At 43.9% G+C, this 18,803-nt stretch overlaps 1 protein-coding gene across 5 annotated transcripts in view; it reads left to right on the forward strand.

Moving 5' to 3' along the window:
• LOC124115540 (porphobilinogen deaminase-like) overlaps window positions 1–18,803 on the forward strand; it is a 96,504-nt gene that overhangs the window by 66,703 nt on the left and 10,998 nt on the right. For 4 of the 5 annotated variants that reach the window (XM_046476565.2, XM_048386226.1, XM_048386227.1 and 1 more), the window contains 6 exons: window positions 9,471–9,543; window positions 9,645–9,694; window positions 13,913–14,046; window positions 14,324–14,401; window positions 15,828–15,903; window positions 17,969–18,088. In XM_046476565.2, coding sequence (XP_046332521.1) covers window positions 9,471–9,543; window positions 9,645–9,694; window positions 13,913–14,046; window positions 14,324–14,401; window positions 15,828–15,903; window positions 17,969–18,088 — 531 coding nt within the window. Of the gene's footprint in view, window positions 1–4,669; window positions 5,031–9,470; window positions 9,544–9,644; window positions 9,695–13,912; window positions 14,047–14,323; window positions 14,402–15,827; window positions 15,904–17,968; window positions 18,089–18,803 lie in introns of those variants that run through there. The other variant, XM_046476566.2, reaches the window with a different exon arrangement.

Below are 18,803 nucleotides of genomic sequence, written 5' to 3' on the forward strand. Positions count from 1 at the left end.
CTACTACAGCAGTGAGTGCTATTGCGGGTACTACAACTTCTGCAATGGTAGTGCCCAGGCCGTCTATTATGTGATGTGTTAAGGCACTGGACTTCACGGGCTTGACGGACCTCGCCAACAAATTGAGTCTCAGGATTACATCAGTGTTCCACGAACAGATCATACTTGTATTACGACCCGGTTTTAACGCCGCTATCATCAAAACAGAAAGATATAAGAGAACTTCTTACACATGATGGTTGTACGACTTCTATAAAATTACCAGTACTACAACCAGTACAATCTTAGTGGTACGACCTCTATTTAAAGACTTGAAGACCCGGGTTCGATTCCAGACACGGGTACAATTTGTGAACCCCATTTCTGGTGTCCCCCGCTATTGATATTGCTGCAATAGAACGAAACGTGGCATAAAACCATATTTACTCACTCCATGTAATTCTATTAAACTGATAGTGGTGTGACTTCATGATAGTGGTCAATAATATTATTATCGTGAATACCGCATTGAGTACTATTGCGGGTACAACAACTTCTAGAATGTTAGTGACGCGCCGTCTACTACAGCAGTGAGTACTATTGGGGGTACTTCATCTTCTACAATGGTAGTGACAGGCCGTCTACTACAGCAGTGAGTACTATTGGGGGTACTTCATCTTCTACAATGGTAGTGACAGGCCGTCTACTACAGTTGTGAGTACTATTGCGGTTACCACAACTTCTAAAATCGTAGTGACAGGCCGTCTACTACAGCAGTGAGTACTATTGCGGGTACTACAACTTCTACAATGTTAGTGACAGGCCGTCTTCTTCAGTAGTGAGTACTATGACGGGTACTCCAACTTCTAGAATGGTAGTGACAGGCCGTCTACTACAGCAGTGAGTACTATTACGGGAACTACAACTTCTACAATGGTAGTGACATGCCGTCTACTGCTGCTGTGAGTGCTATTGCGGGCACTACAAGTTCTACAATGGTAGTGACAGGCCGTCTACTACAGCAGTGAGTACTATTGCGGGTACCACAACTTCTAGAATGGTAGTAACGCGCCGTCTAGTACAGCAGTGAGTACTATTGCGGGTACCACAACTTCTAGAATGGTAGTGATAGGCCGTCTACTACAGCGGTGAGTACTATTACGGGTACTGCAACTTCTACAATGTTAGTGACAGGCCGTCTACTACAGCAGTGAGTACTATTGCGGGTACTACAACTTCTAGAATGGTAGTGACAGGCCGTCTACTACAGCAGTGAGTACTATTGCGGGTACCACAACTTCTAGAATGGTAGTAACGCGCCGTCTAGTACAGCAGTGAGTACTATTGCGGGTACCACAACTTCTAGAATGGTAGTGATAGGCCGTCTACTACAGCGGTGAGTACTATTACGGGTACTGCAACTTCTACAATGTTAGTGACAGGCCGTCTACTACAGCAGTGAGTACTATTGCGGGTACTACAACTTCTAGAATGGTAGTGACAGGCCGTCTACTACAGCAGTGAGTACTATTGCGGGCACTACAATTTCTACAATGGTAGTGACAGGCCGTCTACTACAGCAGTGAGTACTATTGCGGGCCCTACCATTTTCTACAATGGCAGTGACAGGCCGTCTACTACAGCAGTGAGTACTATTGCGGGTACTACAACTTCTAGAATGGTAGTAACAGGCCGTCTACTGCTGCAGTGAGTACTATTGCGGCTACAACTATTACTTCAATGGTGGTGACCAGGCGTCTTCTACAGTAGTGAGTACTATTACGGGTACTACAACTTCTACAATGGTAGTGACAGGCCGTCTACTGCTGCAGTGAGTACTATTGCGGCTACAACTACTACTACAATGGTGGTGACACGGCGTCTTCTACAGTAGTGAGTACTATTACGGGTACTACAACTTCTACAATGGAAGTGACGGGCCGTCTACTACAGCAGTGAGAACTATTGCGGGTACTACAACTTCTACAATGGTAGTGACAGGCCGTCTACTGCTTCAGTGAGTACTATTGCGGGTACTACAACTTCTACAATGGTAGTGACGCGCCGTCTACTGCTGCAGTGAGTGCTATTGCGGGTACCACAACTTCTACAATGGTAGTAACGCGCCGTCTACTACGGCAGTTAGTGCTATTGCGGCTACAACTATTACTACAATGGTAGTGACACGGCGTCTTCTACAGTAGTGAGTACGATTGCGGGTACTACAACTTCTATAATGGTAGTGACGCGCCGTCTACTGCTGCAGTGAGTACTATTGCGGGTACTACAACTTGTACAATGGTGGTGACGCGCCGTCTACTGCTGCAGTGAGTACTATTACGAGTACTACAACTTCTACAATGGTGGTGACGCGCCTACTGCGAGTACTATTTCGGCTACAACTACTACTACAATGGTAGTGACGCGGCGTCTACTACAGCAGTGAGTACTATTTCGGGTACTACAACTTCTACAAAGGTAGTGACAGGCCGTCTACTACAGCAGTGAGTACCACTCACCCGAGACACACACACCGACACAAACATGGCACCACTCACCCCAGACACACACCTGACACCACTCACCCCGACACTCACCTGACACCACAACTACCCTCTCTCATCCCAGATAGACACCTGACACCACTCACCGCCAGACACACATGACACCACTAAACTCACTCACCCCAGACACACACATGACACCACTACCCTCTCTCACCCCAGACACATACCTGACACCACCACTACCCCCTCCCACCCCAGACACACACCTGACACCACCACTAACCCCTCTTAACCCCAGACACACACATGACACCACCACTATCACCTCTCAACCCCAGACACACACCTGACACCACCCCTACCCCTCTTAACCCCAGACACACACATGACACCACCACTATCACCTCTCAACCGCAGACACACACCAGACACCACCACTACCCCCACCTCACTCACCTGACAGAACCACACCCTCTCACCACCAGATAGACACCTGACACCACTCACCCCAGACACTCACCTGACACCACTGTCCCCTCTCACCCCCAGACACACCTTACACCACCACTACCCCCTCTCACCCCAGACACACACCTGACACCACTACCCCCTCTCACCCCAGACACACACATGACACCACCACTACACCCTTTCATCCCTGACACACACCTGACACCACCACTATCCCCTCTCACCCAGACACACCTGACACCATAACCCCTTCTCACCCAGACACACCTGACACCACCACTATCCCCTCTTACCCCAGACACACACCTGACACCACCACTATCCCCTCTCACCCAGACACACCTGACACCATAACCCCTTCTCACCCAGACACACCTGACACCACCACTACCCCCTCTCACCCAGACACACCTGACACCATAACCCCTTCTCACCCCAGACACACACCTGACACCATCACTACCCCAACTCTCTCACCTGACACCACCGCACCCTCTCACCACCAGACAGACACCTGACACCACTCACCCCAGACAGACACCTGACACCATTACTTCCTCTCACCCAAGACACACACCTGACATCAACCCCAAGACACCCCCACCCCCCAGACACACCTTACACCACCACCCCCTGTCACCCCAGACACACACCTGACACCACCACTTCCTCCCCCCACAAGACACCCACCTGACATCACCCCAAGAAACCCCAATCCCCCAGATACACACCTGACACCACCACCCCCTCTCATCCCGACACACACCAGACACCACCACTACCCCCACTCACTCACCTGACACCACCACACCTTCTCACCCCAACAAAGACACCTGAAACCACTCACCCAAGACACACACCTGACACCACCACTTCCTCTCGCCCAAGACACACATCTGACATCATCGCAAGACACCCCACCTCTAAGACACTTACCTGACACCACCACCCCCTCTCAACCCGACACACACCTGACACCACCACTACCCCTACTCACCTCAGACACACTCCTGACACCACCAATACCCCCTCTCACCCGTGACACTCGCCTGACACCACCACTACCCCCTTTCACCCCTGACACACACCTGACACCATCACTACCCCCACTCACCCCAGACACACCTTACACCACTACCCCCACACACCCCCACTTACTCACCTGACAACACCACTACCCCCTCACCCCCAGACACTCACCTGACACTCCTACCCGCGCTCACCCAAGACACACACCTGACACCACCACGAACCCCTCTCACCCCTGATACACACTGACACCACCACCCAACTCACCCCAGACACACCTGACACCTCCACCCCAAGTCACCCCCAGACACTTACCTGACACCACCACACCCTCTCACCCCCAGATAGACGCCTGACACTACTACCCCCTCTCACCCCAGACACACACCTGACACTACAACCCCACTCACCCCAGATACACCTGACACCTCCACCCCAACTCACCCCCAGACACACACCTGACACCACTACCCCCACTCACCCCAAGACACACACCTGACACCACCACCCCTACTTACCCCACCCACCCCCAGACACCAATACACATTTACAGTTATCATCTTGTTCACGCAGACGTCGCGGTTGTAGTAGTTTTGTATTAACTACACACTAGAAGTGCTGATATATCCTTACATGGATACGACCACTGTGTAAGTTAACTAGCCTAGGGTGACGCGTGGGAACTACATGTACGTTCGACTGACTGCACAAGGTTCATACTCGCATGTGATCATATAAATGTGTCTAGTACACCCCGACCCGCACAGCGGATATTCTACTGGCATTGTCTTGTATAACAGCAGTTTAATGATCCACTCCATAGACTCACCCGATTATTTGCATTTGTTTCCGGGTTTTCAAACACAGGCCCCGCCACGTGTTAGATAAGGGGTCCAGCAACAGGGGTATAAGGTACCCTATCCCTCTCACTCTCCTTCATAGTCGCCGTCAACTGTCGCGCACGTCAACCCCTCCGCGTCTCATCTCTATACTGCCAATATGTCGACCAAAAGAGTCTTTAAAGTTGGATCACGAGAGAGCAAAGTAAGTGAATATCAAATATTTTGAACTAAAGACATCTTAGATATCTCCGAAAATTATTATGGAAATGATAGGATTATGTGATGATGATGTATGTTTTCCATGCCACTATCCTGGACGAGTTTGTGGTATAAGTTTCGCTCCTGGTCAATCAGTAGATTCCATGAATTTGTGTTTATCGTTTTGGAAACAATTAGAAGACTTCAAACTCAGTTAAAATAAACTCACAGAAAACACGTTTTCAATATTTGTTTTGCAGACGTGAAGGATAGATTATTTATTATATAAATGTAATTGGGCATTGTAGTACATAGTTAACTGTAGGTGAGGCTTGGGGGGCGTGAAAAAAAAATATATGAAAAAATGAGACAGCGAACGAGGTGGGGTCGCGAAACGTTATCACAATTATATGGGGTGAACGCGCATGAAAAAAATAACACAGTTCGACTTTTTTTCAAATAAAAATGTTATTAATGTGAACATTATTAAGGGATTGATATAGGGAGTGTCGATATGAGGATTATGTTACAAAACAATGAAAGTATTGCTGAAATTGTTTTATCATTGAGCCTACAGTAAATAAACAAGAAAACATTGATGCAGAGCATCAAAGTTCCCCGCCATATGTGATGCCTCACAAACGCATAATTATGATGTTACTGAAAGGCATGATGGAGCATAATTATATTAACCACAAATAACACAACGCTGTTTTGAGTATTGGGCAATACAGTTGATACATATGCATAGGGTAGGTCTATTTAAAAAGTTTCTTGTTTAACGCCGCACTAAGCAGTATTCCAGCCATATGACGGCGGTCTGTAAATAATCAAGTCTGGACCAGATCATCCAGTGATTGACACCACGAGCGTCGAACAACGCAATTGCAATATGATGTTATGCATCGACCAAATCGGCGAGCCTGACTACCCAATCCTGTTCGTCGCCTCTTACGGCAAGTATAGGTTGCTGAAAACCTATTCTAACCTCGGTCTTTATTTAAAAAGTAGATCGAAGGAAATGGAAGCAATTTCTGGCACAAATGTAAACATGTGGAAATAGTATCAAAACTGCCAACAACATTGGCAGATGCACATACTCAAATAATAGATCACATTCTTTTTACACTTGGCATTTGGTTATAATAATGTAAGTGAAAATACTAAGGGCTCCATATGGCAAAAAAGTCATACTAGATAAGGTCTATTGGTCACAACTCAAAATATTATCACGTAGTTGGAGAACATTTCAATACCGGGACTAATCAATAACGGAGATTCCTCGTCTCTTGTTTTACGTTTTTTGGTCAGTTTCCTTTTTGTATTTCTTTCTTTCAAAGAATAGTAATTCTGATCATGATGAGTTGAGTTGCTTGTTTTTTTTCCTATGTATTGTTTTTTATCCAGTGTCAGTAACTTTTTGTTGAATGTGGTTTACTTGTAACAATGACTGGTTTAGGTTCATATGATGATGATTGATTGGTTTGTTGTTTAACGCCGCACTCAGCAATATCCCAGCTATATGACGGCGTTCTGTAAATAATCGAGTCTGGACCAGACAATCCAGTGCCTAATATCATGAGCATCGATCCACGCAATTAGGATCGATTCCATGCATCAACCAAAGCCTGTCCATCCGATCCCGTTTGTCGCTTCTTACGAGAAGCATTCCTGACCCAAACCATTCCGCTGATGAGAATCAAATAATGCATACGAATCAAAATCCGTAAAAATTGCAATGGAGACATCATTAAAAGTTACCAAAAGTGACGGGGATATCATTATTCCTTTTTGAAATGATTCTATGAAATTTGTTTTCCCTGCTTCAATATTTGGAGCACCTGTGACGGAGCCATAAAACTGATTATGACCTAAAAAAACCTCATAGCCTTCGGTGTTAACTATGTGACTGTAGAGAGCTGTGCCTTCATCCAACTGATTATCGAGGTCAGTGGAACACGGTGCAGACGCAAATAGATTTGAGCCATGGGACACAAAATATATGAGTGACGAGCTACGGCTGTAAATTGAATTCCATTAAACGGTTGAAAAATACTACAGCCTTGATGCAAATTCGCCGACACACTACTCCGATTTTGCTTTGACCAAAGACGTACGTCCGTGCTTTGACTTTGCTACCAAACGTTTCACATGTGCCTATGTGCGGTGCACTGATAAAAAAACCGGGGGACTGGTTTAATTCAAAATACGGAATATAACTATTCCAAATATTTCCAGTCAACATGAGCATCCAAACAATCAAAAGTGTGGTATGTAGAATGTGGAATTCAGCCATATTACATTTAAATTGAGATGTCGTCGTTGTTCATGAATAAGCATATTCAGAACATAATCTTTTTATTATGCTGTTATTTACGATCTCCGGAGAACAGTTCTTCTTTTGTATACACCGTGAAAATCAGAAAATTAGTCCTTGAGGAAAAAAGGACATCGGATTACACATGAATGGTTTAATAATGTCAGCTAATGACCAGAAACGGTCAGATGCATCAATCAACTACATAAAGACGATTTTGAAGTATCTCTTATAGCTGGAAAAGAACAGCATCAACATTCCACGCACATGATTTGTAAGTTTTGTTTCCGTAAATGCGTGGCTTGAAATTTCAAATAAACCAACATGTCGACATCCATGCTACAAAATTAACGTTTCCCGTATACTTCCCCGCCTTAAGGGCGGGGAAGAATAACGTGAAGGCCGTATACGTAATTCCCCGATATAGGACACATTCCGGAGTCGATAAGCTGTACAAATATAATTAAACAACGTAACGCTTACCTGACCTACTGACACAGGGACGGACCCACAATTGTGTTGGGTGTTGTGTTGACGGTCAAACTGCCACTTCAACCTCTTCTATTGCCTTGCATACAGCCCCTATTGTCTTCTATTGTCACTATGTGCATTCGCTAGAAGTGCGCCGGGTCCTCATACCGCCACTTCATCCTCTTCTGTAGCCTGGCATACAGCCCCTATTGTCTTCATGTCACTAAGTGCACTCGCTGGAACAGCTATCAAGCTAAACATGTAGTCGATCATATTGTCTGGAATTTTGAACATAAACTTTTACCAGCTCTCCTAGTCAGATCTAACCTGTGAAAATGTTGCTGTACGTAACAAAATGTTTTCTGTAGGACTCTTCAGCAAATATATGGAAAGCTGTGACAAGGTCGGATGGGCAATTAAGTGCAACGTATGCTGGATCTCGCTGCATTATGTCAAATTGACCGAGATTGTATACCCTACCAACAGCTGACTGCAATTGTTTTACTTCAAGTTATCCGTCGACGATGTTCCGTCGTGCCCCAGTTATATTTTATAGTCGTGCGTGACGTCGCAGCTAAACAGTTGCTGACCGACAACGTTTAGCGCGCACCTCCCCACTTTTATACGTCTAGTCATGTTTCACGTGTCGAATATGTACGACCATCGATCCTGCATTTTTTCTGCATTGCAACTTTTGGGATATGCATGTTCTAAGATAGTTGACCTGTTTAACTATATGTATCTCGTACATCTTTTTATAAAGGACACTTGAATATAACAAGATGTTCATCTTCAAGAACAGAACATTCTGTACATAACATTCACAATCACATGAAGTAAACGCCGACGAACAGTTTGTGTTTCATGTAACAATCTGCATGGTAGCACACTTGGTGAAACGTCAATACTTGAGTCTATATGTAAACTGAGATAGGAGTGTGGACTGTGTATGTACATATAGACATTGTGTCTACTGCAAGCGAAAAGTAGAAGTTGAGACTTAATTACAATATGGATCTCCAGGGCCGATCCAATCCTGCCTTCTCGGTATTTAACGGTCATCAAATATGCTGACTTGGATCGTTTAATAAATGAAACAGTTTTATTTATGTCATACATTGTGGATAATTACATTCCGTATAAAAAAACATTTATAAAGGGGGTGGTGGCTAGTGGGGTGGTTGCTGAAACAAGTAGAGGCGACTAAGTGGGTCGAGTTTGTGGTTGTACCTCAGTGTGAATGTGTTGACTGGTTGGCATGCAATGAATAGATCTCCAGCACCCCGTGCTTGTCGTAAAAGGCAACTAACGGGATCGGGTGGTCAGGCTCGCTGACTTGGTTGATGCATGTCATCGTATCCAAACTGCGTGGATCGATGCTCATATCAATCACAGGATTGTCTGGTCCAGACTCGATTATTTACAGACCGCCGTCATATAGCTGGAATATTGCTGAGTGCGGCGTTAAAACACAAACAAACAAACGTTATGGTATTGGATATTATGGAAATAAACTGTCCATTTGTAGTATTTATGTAATGTCTTGACACACTCGCAGCAGCCGGCCATCCGTAGGTAGGAGAGTTATCTCTTTGTTATTTCCACTCCGTGAGCATCATGCAATGTATAACACATGTCCTTTATTACCATTTTCAGCTCGCACTTATTCAATCCAACTACTTGGTATCGAAACTTCAGGAGCACCGCCCAGATATACAGTTTGAAACAGGTAGGTATTTGCCGGGCACCACAGTCTGCTAAATCGAAACAAAGAAGTCAACTTATAATCTATGTAAAATGCTTATATCTGATTTGTTTTGTGTTATTCAGTTACCATGTCAACTCCTGGAGATAGAGATTTGAGTCAGTCCATAGTTAAGGTAAGAAAACAGTGGCATTTTAAGGCACCCACCACGTTATCGAAGAACACCACATAGAGTTTTCGTATATTACTATTTCAAATTATCATTTATTAATAAATCATATATCAATAAATACATGTCAGCTAATTTAATTCAGCTACAAAGAGGGTTTCAAGGTTTACATAATGCATGCAGAAATAGTTTCCGCTACATACTTAACGTTATTGAAATATAAAGCTGATTCCCATTACGATCTTGATGTTATGACTTTCACAGGCATATCAACATTATGAGACTTGCTAAGATCATCGCATATGGATGATCACCGTACCACGACTAGCGCTTGATCACTGCTGACACATCACCACACTGTAATATTAGACCGGCAGCCCAGAGCACTTTGGTCAAACGAACAAGGTACCAATATCCGAACACAGGAACATTTACTGTGTAACCCAACATATTCATATATGGATGTCTGCCGGGGAGCCCCTGCTGCGTGTGGCCCCTGGCCCCCCAAAAGAAGGGGCCATTCAAGGGCTGGATCAAACATTGGAGGTACCACATGAAAGTAAGTGTAAATGAACTGTTACATCTCACAGAGTACAGAATGGGCCACGCCAGACAAATCTTCCTCTGCAAAAGGCCTGCCAGACACCCCCAATGAGGGTCCCAAAATTTGGGCTGGGTTAAACATTGGATGTACCACATGAAATCAACATAAAATGAACTATTTCACTCTACTAAGAATAAAAACCCCATTGCCAGACAAATCGTCTGCTGCAAAGGCCCGCCAGACACCCCCCAATGTTGACCCTTAATGCACTCAGTGGACACTCTGGTAAAATTTGACCAGAGTATACATTCAAAGTACCAGATGAAAGTAAGTTTAGATCAACAGGTACATGTTACTGAGTAAAACACAGCCCATACCTGACAAATTGTCCTCTGCATAAGGTCCGCCAGACCCCCCAGAGAGGGTCCCAAAATTTGGGCTGGGTTAAACATTGGAGGTACCACACTGGGGGGTCGCGCCTTCAGATTATAACAATTGCAATACAAACCAGGGGGGTCCAAGAAACAGGTTCTCATGACCTGCAAGTATGATCATGTTAATTCTAGTTCAAGTGGGAAATCACGCCATTAAGATAGTTACAATGCCAAGACAAACCAGGGTGTGTCAAAGGAAGGTTTCTCACGACCTTCATGTATGATCATGTTTATTCAGTTCAAAGTGTTTTATGATTTGATAAATGCTTCAAGTTATATTGGGATTATAACGTCAGTAGCACTATTATTAAGATTTCATATTTGCATTCAGAGGTTGGCAGAAAAGAAAAGGCTAGGTGTGGTTTGGAAACGGCTTTTTTTTTAACAAAAGAATTCACATTTGCTTGAAAACACAGCTCTATGGTAACAATTATATGGGAATTTATACAAAATTCAGTCAATGGTGACAGATCAACAATTGCTTGTTTAGAATTTTGTGTTGTGGAAAACACCCTGAATGGATCAGGTTAATGCAACATTTTTTGGCATTTTACCGGGAGGTAAGAAAAGTTTTCAAGGGAAGCTTGATGTCGATTTGTCACACACCTCAGAAAAAAAGAAGTTAAATTTATTGTGTATGGCTTTCCCTTCTTTATTGAGGGTATTCAAAAACAGATATATATATATGTATGTATGTATGTATGTATGTATGTATGTACACTAGGTCATCCTGGGATAGAAGTCTAAACACATTTAACCGTGGCACAGCTCACGCGCCAATATCATGACTCTCTGTCTAGTGTAAGACGTTTATTCAAACAGATAGATGGCAAATCTGAGACGTAAGGCCTTGTGAACATTTAGATATATAGTGGAGGTTTCATAACAGATATTTGAGTATTGAAATCAAAACCATGTCACATTATGAACATACATTTACATTTAACAACAAGAACAAAATCATAAAACATGATGGGTAATTACATTTCACATTTGGTGGTACGATAGTTTTGACGAGGTGAATATCAGTAACGGCCCTTCTCTTTTGAACAGAAAAATATTTTTGTATCCAACCGTGACACTCCGAGAAAAGTTGTAAAGATCAGGACGAAAATACATCAAGAATAGAACATTAATCTTTTCGTGTCACCAAACCCTGTTCATCTCTTTCCGTGACCTGACAAACTTGATATTTTCACACAGGTCTGTGCCACGATTTTGTTAGGTTTCTCGATACGATAAACTTTTCGGGACCGACCATAAATATGGAAATATTTGGCCGGAATTCAGCTTTTTAGATGATAAAACTTGCTAAATGAACGGAGATCATAGGTTTTTAAACACAATTATCACCAAAAGATTTCCAAATGGTATTAGGGACTGTCATTTACCATTCTTATAGCAGGCTTTGAGGACTGCCTAAGCATGTTTGGGTTTGTAGGAATCCATAGCCAAGCTATCAGGCTATAGCAGGCTTTGAGGAATTCATAGCTGATCAGATATATATTCACAAGAATCAGATTCATGCCTTTTTTTTATTACATTTCAACGATAGGCCTAATCTATGATATCAATACTAGTATTCAGAGACCTGATTTTATAAATACGTGATTTTAATCTCAATAAAATCCTTCCATCTTTAAGAACAAAACATAAATTTGACCATCTGTTGACTCTCAGAGCTGATGTCCAATGTTTCATTATGCACACTGGGATTACAGAGGGTCAACTGTGTGGGGTGGGGTGAGGGTCTGTCTAGCGGGCCTTATGCAGAAGAGGATTTGTTTGGCAATGGGTATTTTGTAAGAAGTAAAGTGTAATAGTTCATTTTATGTTGGTTCCATGTGATACCTCCAATGTTTAAGCCTTATGCAGAGGAAGATTTATCTGGTGTGGCCCATTCTGTACGCTGTGATATGAACCTGTTCATTCAAACGTACCTTAATGTGGTACAATCGATATATATTCCAGACCAATTTTACCCGTGCATACCTGAAGGGTCAACTTTTTGTGGGTGTCTGGCGGGCTTTATGCAGAAGATGATTTGTCTGGCAATGGGTATTGTGCAATAAGTAGAGTGCAATTGTTCATTTTATGTTGGTTTCATGTGGTACCTCCAATGTTTAACCCAGCCCAAATTTTGGGACCCTCTCTGGGGGGTCTGGCGGACCTTATGCAGAGGACAATTTGTCAGGTATGGGCTGTGTTGTACTCAGTAAGATGTACCTGTTGATCTAAACTTACTTTCATCTGGTGGTACTTTGAATGTATACTCCGGTCAAATTTTACCAGAGTGTCCACTGAGTGCATTAAGGGTCAACATTTGGGGGTGTCTGGCGGGCCTTATGCAGCAGACGATTTGTCTGGCAATGGGGTTTTTATTCTTAGTAGAGTGAAATAGTTCATTTTATGTTGATTTCATGTGGTACCTCCAATGTTTAACCCAGCCCAAATTTTGGGACCCTCTTTGGGGGGTCTGGCGGGCCTTATGCAGAGGAAGATTTGTCTGGCGTGGCCCATTCTGTACTCTGTGAGATGTAACAGTTCATTTACACTTACTTTCATGTGGTACCTCCAATGTTTGATCCAGCCCTTGAATGGCCCCTTCTTTTGGGGGGCCAGGGGCCACACGCAGCAGGGGCTCCCCGGCAGACATCCATATATGAATATGTTGCGTTACACAGTAAATGTTCCTGTGTTCGGATATTGGTACCTTGTTCGTTTGACCAAAGTGCTCTGGGCTGCCGCTCTATATGCTGACCAGTATCAAACATGAAGACATGTACATGTATAGCTGGAGACGTGTTAAGGATGTTTGAACCCTTAACGGAAGAAAGGTTTACATGTTTTATTTAACCACATTTCAGATCTAAAACATGTAAGAACATCTCATTCCACGTCTACAGCATTTCCATAATTTAAACATTTTTAGAAATGTGGGAAATATATTTCATAGTGGCATACGGCATTTAGCTTCCGTTCGTGCGTCAGAAAGAAGTACGTATGTTTACAACAGATTAACTGCATATACTTAATCGAAATATTATGAAGAATGTTTGGTTCTAAACACGTTTATATTATGAACATATTTTAAATCTAAAACATGCTTAGATGGTAAACAAGGAACGTGTTCGGGTTTGTATTTGGATCTGAAGACACTTTAGCAGTGTACTTGTGTGCCCGGGTGCCTGGTTTTATGCACTCACTCAGCTGACCATATTGATTGTAGTGATGATATTACTTCAGATTGGGGAGTCTGCACTCTGGACACTGGAGCTAGAAAACTCTCTGAAGAGCGGTAGAGTGGACATGATCGTCCACTCTTTGAAGGACGTGTCCACATCTCTGCCTCATGGCCTCGTGCTTGGCAGTATACTGGAGTACGTCCAACCTCCATTTTCTCTCCATATGCTAAAATATGTGTGACACATTTTCTTTTAAATATAACTCTGTATTTATATGGCATGCTTGCAGATAATAAAAGTTATTTTCGTCGCTATATGTCTGAAATAATGCCGATGATACGTTAAATTTTAACTCCCGAACACACTAAAGGCAATGGGTTTAGTTACACAACCCACACAGCGGCTGATTACCTTTACCACAACTGGCTGACTTAAACACCTTCATGTTTTTCTTGTCTGTTATGTTAACCAGGAGAGCAAATCCGCGTGATGCCATTGTGATGAGTCCCCAAAATCATGGCCATACCCTTGCAACTTTGCCAAACGGAAGGTACGTCTTGTAATTGAATATGATATACATGATGCTACGTGAGAAGCCTATGGTTGTGGGTTCGAATCCCGGTTCGACCCGATTATGTTTCTAGGTTTGTCAGCACCATATTCTTGCCCGTGGGTTTCACCAAAGTGGTAAACCTCTGAGACCTGCATCACTTCGGGCTTTCCTCCCACACGCCGTGATATTACTGGAATACTATTGAAAGCGGCGATAAATCCAACTCACTCAATCACTGGCATATTGACTCAATACACCCACCAAGTCACGCACTGAAATAGGTGCGAGGGGTAGTGTGCACTGAACCCACTTGATCCTACATACATGTTTTACACACCTCCGAAAACGTTGAAGTAGTAAGAGCACATACCTCCTGCAGTTATATTATGGCGTGGCTACCCTAGCTGGGGGCGGACCAGGCCCAGACCCAGGCCCAAGCTATACATAACCTTCATGTTGTATAACACTGATACCATCGGATGATTTATACCCTGTACACATACTCAAATACCTGACTCACATGTGGAGCAAAATTTTCCTCTCCTTATACAAGCAATGTGTTATTTGTGTAATGTGGGTCAAGGATAGATAAGCGGGGAATTATAACCATTCGCAACCGTGTGCTTTATTGGGGTTATTGGTCACAGAGTCACAGGCGGAAATACTACAGAGGTCACATATTTCGAAACTAGATAATTATAGTTGTTTTATCTCAGTAAGAAATCTTCCGTTCAGTTTGTATTTTTCTGCTTGTTAGATCGTCCCACATATGTATGCCCTGCATTACGTAAAACAGTGTTTATTCCGTGCTAAACAAGGAGCTGTGTGTTTCTGTAGGTATGTAGTTCCTTAACATGTAGGAGTCATCATTACATAAACACGACACATCGTTGTCCACGCGTGAGGCGTACATTGTAACTGTATGGCCGTCAGCCCCAGACACAAAGCACACAATGCGGCCTCTCAGCTGACATGGTATTCATCCGTACCGGAACAGGGATCTCGTGTTCCGGTTTGTAAGATGCAAAATGCTAAACCTTAACCCAACCCTCTAGATTCACGTGTTTCAACTGATTTTGGAAGTACAAGTACAAAGTCCAGTTGTTTGCTTTAGCTACCATTATGTAGAAATTCTTAGTAGTGCGAGCCAGGACCTGTATACCGTTTGCAAGGACGGCTTTTCGCACTGAGATCAACACAGGAGAAAAAGCACAAAAGCTAAACCTCGCTCTCCCATACCAGCTATATCTCAATTTCTAATGTTTGTTTTGAAACATAAAAAGTCCGAACCAGCTCTGAAATGCAACTCCCAATTCTGACTTTGGAAGGCGAAGCGTTGACAACCGCGTTATGTAGTTACAATGAGACTGACCACTGCACGGACCAACACCTGACCGCTTCTATTGTATATTTCTCTTTACAGTGTAATTGGAACAAGCTCGTTGAGACGTGCGGCCCAGATCAGGAGAAGTTACCCACATTTAAAGATATATGATATTGTATCCTTCAATGTAGATACCCACATGCAGTGTACACACATGTAAACCAACATTCACATTGTGTGTTCATGGAGTTCGGGGATTGAAATGTAACGATATGATAAACGCATAAAAACAATATATACGAATATATACTGAACCGCAAAAGAAACGTCACCCCATGTAACATTGCATGAAAAGTTGTCATTTAATTATCTTGGTAATTTTTGTCAAAGTTTCTAAAATTTAACATTCCCTTGTCGGAAAATGAAATTTGATGATAAAAAAACAAAGCAGATGACAATAAAACCGATCGCCCAAACACATCACGGCAACGGCCATGGTAACACGAAGCACGTCAGTTCCGTGCAAATTGAAATGCACATGCGTACCCCCATTTCTTGCCCTATAAAAATCCAACCAGATCGGATAACATTCATTCGTTTTTGAATTGCTTCCACATGCCAAGATTGACAAGATATTAGCGACACCGTCAAACCCTTGGGCGATTGCACGCTGGACAAACCGCCCGGCAAGTAGCCAATGTATTTCAAGTCCACGTAAGGACCATATACAGGCTCCAGCAACGGTACCAGACCACCAACACTACAGATGACCGACCACGAAGTGGAAGACCAAGGGTCACCACCCGACGTGAGGATCGTCAGATTGTGCGGCAGCATCTTCAAGATCGCTTTGTTACTGCTGCGGAAACAGACCATGGGGACACACCAGCGACACATTAGTGCGGACACCGTGCGTCGACGATTGACGAGCAGACACCTCCACTGTCACAGGCCATACCGAGGACCCATTCTGACACCACGTCATCGCCGGGACCGTCTTGGGCAATACAGCACCAGCATTGGCGCCACCAGCAGTGGAGAAGAGTCCTCTTCTCAGACGAGAGCCGTTACTGTATCTCAACAGCAGATGGCGGAATGAGAGAGAGAGAGAGAGAGAGAGAGAGAGAGAGAGAGAGAGAGAGAGCGAGAGAGAGAGAGAGAGAGTCTGGCGACGCCGTTGGGAACGTTATTCGGATGCTTGTGTTGTTGAGAGACTCGTGGGGTGGACCGAGCATCATGGTGTGGGGTGGAATTGGTCTTGCACAGAGGGTCGGCCCTGTGGTCTTCAAGAACATCGGTCCAGGGAGAGGCAATGGTGTCACAGCTGCTCGGTATATTGACCCAAGTCTTGAGACCACAAGCTATACCTCATTTTGCACGTCGCCGCAACAACGAGTTTCAGCATGATAACGCCCGTGCCAACACTGCGAGAGCAACAAGAGACTTCCTCCAGAAGAATGGCATCAGAACCATGCAGTGGCCTCCCCTCAGACCTGATTTACATCCCATTGAGCACCTGTGGGACGAGATTCAAAGACGGCTGAATGACGTCCGACCAAGTCCAACAACCGCAGCTGAACTGCGTCAGGCGTTCCTGAGAGTGTGGGCTCAAGTGCCTATGGCCTTCATCAACCAACTCATCCATTCCATGTATCGACGTTGCACGACAGTCATCAATGCACATGGCGGACACACGAGATACTGACTTGTGATGCAATTTTCTCAGTGACTAGTGTTGTGTTTCACTTTAAGAACATTTGACACTTTAATTTCAACCTTGATGATCAGTTTTGCCAAGTTTCATCTTTTTAATATGTCTCAAAGTATTTTTACAGTGTTCGGACAAATAAGGTTTCTCATATATCTGTTCATGGTGACGTTTCTTTTGCGGTTCAGTCTATGTCACCGGGCCAGTGTTCACGGGGCCTATGTGTTTCACAGTAATAATAATGCTGATAATATTCTTTCTTTTTCACCTCGTTTCGGTATGTGTCACGAAACACATGAAACTAATTTTCAAATTAAATTCTTCCTTAGTGTGTATACTTTTGACATCAAAATGACTCAACAATAAAAACTTAGCGGTATCTCTCCATCGCTCTAAAAATTTCTCCCTGTCTCCCTGTCTCCCTAAAACACTTTTTATATGCTTTTGTTTTTAGGGGCATACATACATATTCCCTATTTCCTCAGTTAAGACGAGATTCATACTCAGTTAATAATACCTTAACCTCGGTCAGCGCGGCAACATAGACGGGCGTATGCAGAAGCTGGACGAGAGCGGTCAGTATGATGGGTTGTGTCTGGCTGCCGCGGCGCTTGAAAGGATGGGCGCGGAGTACGAGAAGCGAACCTCACAGGTGAGTCACGCGAGGGTAATATCTGTCAGACGATGGCCGATGCCTTTGACCTCGCCACAGTATCACACAATGGTTGATCAAACGTCACACATGAGTAATTCATCATAGTTTGATCAAACATCACATGTGAGTCATGCATCACAGTTTGATCAAACATCAGAGGTGAGTCATGCATCATAGTTTGATCAAACATCACAGGTGAGTCATGCATGATAGTTTAATCAAACATCACAGGCGAGTCATGCATCAGAGTTTCATCAAACATCACGGGTGAGTCATACATCAGAGTTTGATCAAACATCACAGGTGAGTCATGCATCAGAGTTTCATCAAACGTCACGGTGGAGTCATGCATCAGAGTTTGATCAAACATCACGGTGGCGTCATGCATCAGAGTTTCATCAAACATCACGGGTGAGTCATACATCAGAGTTTGATCAAACATCACGATGGAGTCATGCATCATAGTTTGAGTACGTCACAGGGGAGTCCCGCTTCATAGGTTGATCACACGTCATAGGAAATCCATGCGGCATAGGTTGATCAAACGCCACAGGTGAGTCATGCGACATAGGTTGATCCATCGAGGATAACTTTTTGTCACGCGGCACAGGTAGGAGATACGTCATAGGTGTGTCAGATGGGGATGATGGCGAGTGAGTTTCACGCAGATGGCAGTGCAATTGTATGAACTGAAGATTTATTTCCATCGCGC

This window comes from Haliotis rufescens, unplaced genomic scaffold (genome assembly GCF_023055435.1).
Source record: "Haliotis rufescens isolate VD_foot unplaced genomic scaffold, xgHalRufe1.0.p SCAF_6, whole genome shotgun sequence".
Taxonomy (NCBI): Eukaryota; Metazoa; Mollusca; class Gastropoda; order Lepetellida; family Haliotidae; genus Haliotis; species Haliotis rufescens.